Source organism: Contarinia nasturtii, unplaced genomic scaffold (assembly GCF_009176525.2).
Source record: "Contarinia nasturtii isolate CC-2019 unplaced genomic scaffold, AAFC_CNas_1.1 Cnas_scaffold_2523, whole genome shotgun sequence".
In the NCBI taxonomy this organism is placed as follows: domain Eukaryota; kingdom Metazoa; phylum Arthropoda; class Insecta; order Diptera; family Cecidomyiidae; genus Contarinia; species Contarinia nasturtii.
In genome coordinates this window covers 15,090-23,121 of record NW_022199844.1, presented here as the reverse complement: position 1 = coordinate 23,121, position 8,032 = coordinate 15,090, and the positions used below count along the sequence as shown (strand labels likewise).

The 8,032-nt window shown below is 33.4% G+C and overlaps 1 protein-coding gene across 1 annotated transcript; it reads left to right on the top strand.

The window, feature by feature from the left end:
* The first annotated feature begins 5,591 nt into the window (after positions 1-5,591).
* On the top strand, positions 5,592-6,769 carry LOC116348563 (sorbin and SH3 domain-containing protein 2-like). Its single transcript, XM_031779592.1, has 4 exons — positions 5,592-5,600; positions 5,713-5,939; positions 6,007-6,152; positions 6,212-6,769. Exons 1-4 carry the CDS (start codon positions 5,592-5,594, stop codon positions 6,271-6,273), a joined length of 444 nt encoding a protein of 147 aa, XP_031635452.1. The 3' UTR covers positions 6,274-6,769.
* Positions 6,770-8,032: the final 1,263 nt, after the last annotated feature.

Sequence of the window (8,032 nt, the reverse complement as noted above, 5' to 3'; positions counted from 1 at the left end):
TTTTTTCAACATTGCCAAGCTCCAAAAATCGATTTATCCATTTCCGACATCCCTGCGCAGTGTAGTATTTTTTTTTACTAGTGGCGCCATCACATTTACGCGCCCATCAGTACTTTTGGCAACACTGTTAGTAGTGTTTTGACATTTCATGAAATGTGACATTAATGTTTGTTGATATGAACTGTGTTTGAGTTTTTGAAATTCTAACTTATTATTGTGAGTTTTTATATGTATTTTATTATTATGATAAAATAACAGTGAAAATAAAATGTCTTACATCCGTAAGATGAACTTTTCCGCACTGTGGTCCACAACATACATTTATTACAAATCTTTTACTCAAAGAATTCACTAGAAAACTGAATTTGTATCGCAAAACTAACGTCATATTCGGTTTTCTCGTACCCAAAAACCCCCCAATACACATTTTTGAGTGTTTAAGTATACTTTAAATATCACTTTTGGAGGAAAAATTGAATTTTTCCCATGGATGGCCATGGGCATCTCTCCAGACATGACACTTCACTCTGTCAACCAAAGTTGCTCAAAATCTAAAGGTTTCTATTCCTCGGCACCCCCAATCATCCTGTGAAGTCAGATTTTGAATTACTTTTCTTGTTTGAAAGTTATCGTGTTAACAAATTTTTGCGTACAGCGTACAGCGTACAGGGTACCACGCACATACATTCGGACATCAAAAAAACGCTAGATTCGTGTTCCCTGGTTCCTAAAACACCCAGAAAACATGTTTTTTGAGGGTGTTAATTTTTCGACCGATTCCAATACTTTACCTTACACACTAGGTGTGTGCGGAAAAGCAAAAATGTGTGAAAACATATGTAAGTATTGAAAATTTCAAAAAAACAAGTGTAAATTTCTTGAATTGAATTGGTAAAATTTCTTATTATTTACAATGTGCGTTGTTCTTTAAGGAGTCAGTCAAAAATATATTTCTTTTTATTACATGTGTTTGTTATTACTTCATTAAGCGTCATAAAGTTCAATATTATTAAAAAATATTATTGAGTTTTCTACAGAGTTATTGAAAGTTAGTTATCCGTTCTGTCGATTACGGTCGAGTAAATACACTTGTGGAACCGCTAGCACATTTTTGTTCCAGCCGTAACACATTTACACACTCACATTGCACCGCTCAGAGATACTCATAATAAACACATTTAGTAAAAAGAAATATATTTTTGACTGACTCCTTAAAGAAAAACGCACCTTGTAAATAATAAGAAATTTTACCAATTCAATTCAAGAAATTTGCACTTGTTTTTTTGAAATTTTCAATACTTACATATATTTTCACATATTTTTTTCACTGTTATTTTATCATAATAATAAAATACATATAAAAACTCACAATAATAAATTAGAATTTCAAAAACTCAAACACGGTTCATATCAACAAACATTAAAGTCACATTTCATGAAATGCAAAACACTACGAACAGTGTTGCCAAAAGTGATAGGCTCGTAGTTCCATTACGCGCCCTCCACTGCACGGCTACCCATAGTAATTTGCTACACGATCTAAATCCCTTTGAAGATGAATGCAGTCATCTTCTGATTTTATACATTTTGAAATTTTGGTATCACTAGCGAATGAAAGGATGCAAGAATTGGTTACGACGAAAGGTAGATCAATCACAAACATGATGAACAAAGTTGCGCCAATGGGATAACCTTGACTAGTACCAGAAGTTACTTCGATTGGGTCTGATTTGGTATCTGATATCTTGACTATTTTTCTGCGACCAGAAGAATACGACTCGATCCATTTTAACAGCTGTGTATTCAATCCCATGATGTTTAGCTTTTGAATTAGTAATTTTATATTCACAGAAAAGCCTTTGCGATGTCCAAATATATGGTGTCTGTTTGATGTCCCTTTCCCATGTTAATTATCGTATTCGGTGTAAATTCTGCCAAGTTCGTTATCGTCGACCTATTTTTGATGAACCCATGCTGACTTTCGTGTACTATGTTCTTTAGATATTGATTGAAATGGTTCGTGACGATCGAATCTAGAATTTTTGACACTATACACTGAAGGGCGACACCATGGTAATTTTGAACGTTGTTTCTGTCACCGTTTTTGTAAACCGGTCTGACAAAAGTCGTTCTCCAAATCTGTGGTACAGTGTATGTTTCAAGAGATTTCCTTAACAATGCTGTGATTGGCCCCTGCAATGAAATCAAACAATGCTTGATAAATCTATTTGGTATTTCATCTGGACCACTGACTAGATCATCCGGAAGCATGTCAATTTGTTGTCCAACAAGCTCCTCAGTTATTTCAATCTGTGATATTTCAGCACAAATGTTGCTAATATTTTCAAACTCCGAGCTATCCAATTGTAGATTTCCCTTCAAAGAGCTGTAGGCTGAAGCAAAATGCTTTGCAAAGAAACCAGTGATCGTAGACTGGTCATCTGCCCTCATATCCAGATAAGACATTTCATGAATCAGATCATCAGTTTTCCCTATTTTGTAATTCACATAATTCTGTAATCCTTGAGTGCTGACCGTGCACTTCGTTTATATTCTCTTCTTAATTCTTTGGAATATTCTATTGATTCAATAGTGTTGACCTTATTTTTAATCTGATGAGCTTTGCTGACTTTGTTTTTCATCTCGATTAATGGCTTGTTAAACCATATTGGTTGCTTCCTGATGATTTTTGTTTTTAACTGGACATAAGTTTGGATTGTTGACTTTACAATTGTATAGAAATTGTTTAGTCTTGATTCTAATGAATAATAATAATCCTTCGCCTTGGTGGTTTATTCAAAATAATTTAAATAAATACAATATGATTAAAATCTTGCATCAAGCAGTTTTGAAAGAGATAAATAAGTATTATTATAAAAAGATTTCATTTATGTTTACAATTCATCTATTTTCTTTCAAATATTTCTCAATTCTCAGCTTTACCGTCGATAAATTTACTTCTAAATCAATCAAATTAGTATCACAATTCGGTATTACTTTTCCGCATTGTATTAGGCCAAAAAATTAAAGTCATCCCAAAACATGTTTTCTATGCATTTTTAATGTAGAAAACACGATTGGAGATGATTTTGGGGCATATTAATGTGCGTCGCTGTGTGTGATGTGTCCTGTGTCCTGTGGCGTGTTGCCAAAATTTGTTAACTCGATAAATCTTTTTCCAAAAACTCAATTCAAATTCTGACTTTGCAGGATGATTTGGGATTACTAGGAGACGTGCTGATTAGTTTTTGAGCAATATCCGTTGACCGGTGTAATTTTTTTGGGTCCGAATGGACACAATCCATACATTTTACTTTTTTGATCATTTTTCAACCATTTTGGTGACACGATGGTTTCGTGCTCAGACATGAAATTCAAAATCTGACTTTACGGGATGATTGGGCATTACGAGGAATAGATCTGGTCAAATTTTCAACGACATTGATTGATCGATGTAAAACTTAGACTGTGAAGAGGCACTTATGAGAAAAATGCCTTAAAATGATATTCTTTCAATTTGAACGCTGAAAGACTGTGTAGTGGGGGGAGAAACCCGAATCTGATGTTAGTTTTCATACAAAAATCCACAAAAAGTTTCATTTTTGTATGAAAGACTTGCCTTTGTGGTACCGTAATGATCTGAAACTTTGAACAGGCTATTTTTTGGATTGAAATTTCTTTAAACTTGGTGTGATTATTTATTTTGATAAGAAAATAATATTCACAAGTTTTCACGGTAATTTAAGTTACTGCAACCATACAAAGACCATGATTTCAGTTTATTCCCAAAATTTCGGTTCCATGCGGAAAAGTCAGCTTGCGTACGTAAGCCTCTTTATTTTCTTTGTATAATAATCATTGAATGTAATAAGCATATAATTAATTGGTTCATATTTTGTGTAATCGCTTCCCCTAACTGGAATATTAAAAAGCGGTATTGCACGGGTATTATACGCTGTTATCATAATAATTTAAACTGTTTGATACATGAGTTGACTTCATATCTGCATTAATAATTTTGAAGATGAAAGACACTTGCGCCATCTTGCGTCTTTCCTCCAGCGTAATCATTTGTAGAAACAGCAGTCTATGCTCATATTTTCGTAGTGTGGATTCCATATTTCCGATCCATATTCGATGATTGGTAATACAAATGTATAATAAAGCCGTTTAATTGTCCATGGATCGACGAAGTCCTTGCCGTAGAACTTTAACCAAGCCAGTCTTGATTTGGCTTTAGCCGTGACATGCTCAATGTGTGATTTGAAATTCATTTGCACATCAAACAACACCCCCAAGTCCCTTATTATAAAGACTCTTTCTATTTGAATGCCGCCTATGTTGTATTTGTATTCATATTGGAGTGATCCCCGATGATATGATATGGTCTTTGTTTTGTTTACATTTAATTTTAATAAATTGCGTCTATAATAATCCGCTACAAGATCCAAGTCATTTTGAAGATTAATGCAGTCATCTGTTGAGGTGATACATTTTGAAATTTTTGTATCATCAGCGAATGAAATTATGGTAGAATTGGTCACGAAGAAAGGTAGATCAATTACAAACATGATGAACAAAGTAGCGCCAATGGGATATCCTTGACCCGTCCCAGATGTGACACATACGCCAAATAACGCCCAGTTTTTTGATTTTTTTCATAGACAATTTTTTTAAATTGGGATTACGTGAAAAAGTCATGGTCATTTTTCACCGAAAATGTCACATAACACGCCACTTGGCGGACATTTTTGAAATTTTTTCCATTTTGACTTCGGATCATTTTTTCCATTTTGATTTCAGATCGAAAACCTCAAAAGGGGCCTCCCAAAAATTTTCGACCCCAGACCCGAGAGACATACGAAACGAAATCGAAAATTTCAAAAGCACATGTATTCTCAGTTTTCCATCTACTTTCAATAAAAATTGGTTTCAAAACGTTTTTCAAAAAGTACGGAGAAAAAAAAGCAGACATACAAACATATCATCCGGCCAATTTTGAGGTTTTTGGCTATTTTCGACCAATTGACCATATCTCGTCCACTTTTCAACCGATCGTGATGATATTTTTTTTTAACATTATCTACGCAGTCCCTGTATTCCGAATATGACCAAAAATAAATTCAAAAAAAGCATGTCGGTGGTCAAAAATCGAGAAAAAGGAATTTTTAGCGATTTTTTAAAAATGGCACCTAGCGGCCAAATTCTGAATTTTTTAAATTTTGTTTTGCGGATTCTTAATTTGGTGCCCGAGCACTACTAAAATATGCAAAAACCCCTTTCCAAAATTAAGCGGTATCGATTTTCATTTCTTTAACGTATATATAGAGTGACGCAAAATTTACATATTTCATATGCCGAGACTGCCGTCCTCCGTGATTTTTTTATATTAATAAATCGACAAATCTGTCGTTCAGAGTATTTTTGTTGGTTCGATATACACTGCGAAAAATCGAAGACAACGGTCCATTGAGTGTACTGTAAATGTGTTTTCAGATAGCGTATGAATAGAGCAAACTACCACTGAGACGTATTTTCAAATTGCTTCTTTGCTCATCAAATAGCGTACGCTTGAATTTGTGCCAAAACTAATGGATCAGGTTTTATTAACAAAACTTCATAAATATTTTTAAAAAAATTCAATCGAAATTGCTTTTAAGAAAAATTCAATAGATTAACTAATTTGATTCACTCATTTAATTTAAAATAAAGGTTTTGACGGATATTGCTGTGGGAAGCAAGCCAGTCGGAAGCCCTGCCGCTCATTCACTGATTAAATCACTCCATGAAGAATCACCACTATCGAATTCTTCATCCAATGTTACAACAACATCAAATATAATTTCTTGGGTCAATCAATCTCCTGTTTTTCGACAATCTTCAAAGACATTGGAAAAGACCGAAGCTCTACATGTAGATACAAACTCGGAACCGGTACCGTAAGTAAAACAAAACATTTGTTATTCCGTTCATCTAAATTAAATGTCCTTTTTCTTATTCAACTAGATATAGGTCCATTTATAAGTATCGACCACAAAATTCTGATGAGCTTGAATTACAAGAAGGTGATTTGGTCTATGTACTGGAAAAATGCGATGATGGTTGGTTTGTTGGCACCTCACAACGGACAGGTTTCTTCGGAACTTTTCCGGGTAACTATGTCGAACGAATTTGAAAACATCGGTTAACTTCTTTATTGTATATATAATAGATAACGTAATGTGCCGAGTTACCGGACAGCACCCAGTTATCCGACATTTGCTTTGTATTTAAAAAACGAATTCATACTCGAATATTCTTAAATTTATATATATAAAAAGAAAGCTCATAGTTTTTTCGATTAGAGGGCATTAAAAGTTATTCTTTGCATTACAAATGAATATCCTTTTTTTATCATTTACTTCAGCATCATTGAATTTTTTCTGTCATTTGCGCTTAAAAACGAACGTCAGTCACATGAGTTGCTCTATGCAAGTTTGAAGAAAAATATTTCAAACTATACGCATTAGTGTGAAACTTCACATTTAAAGTAATTAAATATCGTAGATTTAATTTTAATTGTTATATAAAATCAATTTTATAAATTTTCAACCGAGAACTGGGCAGGAAAAAGTGTCTTATTTATGGTATTTGCCCATTTATCGGACAGGAAGAACAGTTCAAGTGAACATTCAAATAGATTTTTTAAAAATTATTTCAATTTTTTATGCAGCAGTAATTATATTACTTTTCCGCACACCTAGTGTAGGAAAGGTATTGTATTAGGCCAAAAAATTAAAGTCATCCAAAAACATATTTTCTATGCATATTTAATGTAGAAAACACGATTGGAGATGATTTTGGTGCATATTAATGTGCGCCGCTGTGTGTGATGTGTCCTGTGTCCTGTGACCTTTGACCTGTGTCCTGTGTCCTGTGGCGTGTTGCCAAAATTTGTTAACTCGATAAATCTTCTTCCAAAAACTCAATTCAAATTCTGACTTCGCAGGATGATTTGGGACTACTAGGAGACGTGCTGATTAGTTTTTGAACAATATCTGTTGACCGGTGTAATTTTTTTTGGTCCGAATGAAGTACCCACAATCCATACATTTTACTTTTTTGATCATTTTTCAACCATTTTGGTGACACGATGGTTTCGTGCTCAGACATGAAATTCAAAATGTGACTTCACGGGATGATTGGGCATTACGAGGAATAGATCTGGTCAAATTCTCAACGACATTGATTGATCGGTGTAAAACTTAGACTCTGAAGAGGCACTTATAAGAAAAATGCCTTAAAATGATATTCTTTCAATTTGAACGCTGAAAGAATTTGTAGTGGGGGGTTTTTTGGCACGAGAAACCCGATTATGATGTTAGTTTTAAGACGCAATCAATTTTTCACAGACTTTTCATACAAAAATCCACACAAAATTTCATTTTTGTATGAAAGACTTGCCTTTGTGGTACCGTAATGATGTGAAACTTTGAACAGACTATTTTTTTGATTGAAATTTCTTTAAACTTGGTGTGATTATTTATTTTGATAAGAAAATAATATTCACAAGGTTTCACGGTAATTTAAGTTACTGCAACCATACATAGACCATAATTTCAGTTTATTCCCAAAATTTCGGTTCCATGCGGAAAAGTCAGCTTGCGTACGTAAGCCTCTTTATATTTTTGAAGCGATGATTCTGAATTTTTTGAAAAATTTTACAATTTATCGAATTAATTTTTTTTAAAGCGTTTGATTTGACATTTTTTCCAATGTCCGATATCTGGTACATTTTCATACAAAATCGTAATGCCCAATTATCGGACACGATATACGCTCTTGTGTTGAAGAGTTCTTTAAACAGAAAGGATTGTTCCACTAAGTGAAATGTTTACTTCAATAATAAAATTGTATTTTAATTTCAAAATATTTTTAATCAGTGAAGTTTTCTGATTATTTTTATATAATGTTTAAACTCATCTCTCCAAATTGACATTCCTTTCATTAAGATGAATACAAGAATTCGAAATTTTGTCGAGAAATCCAAAAT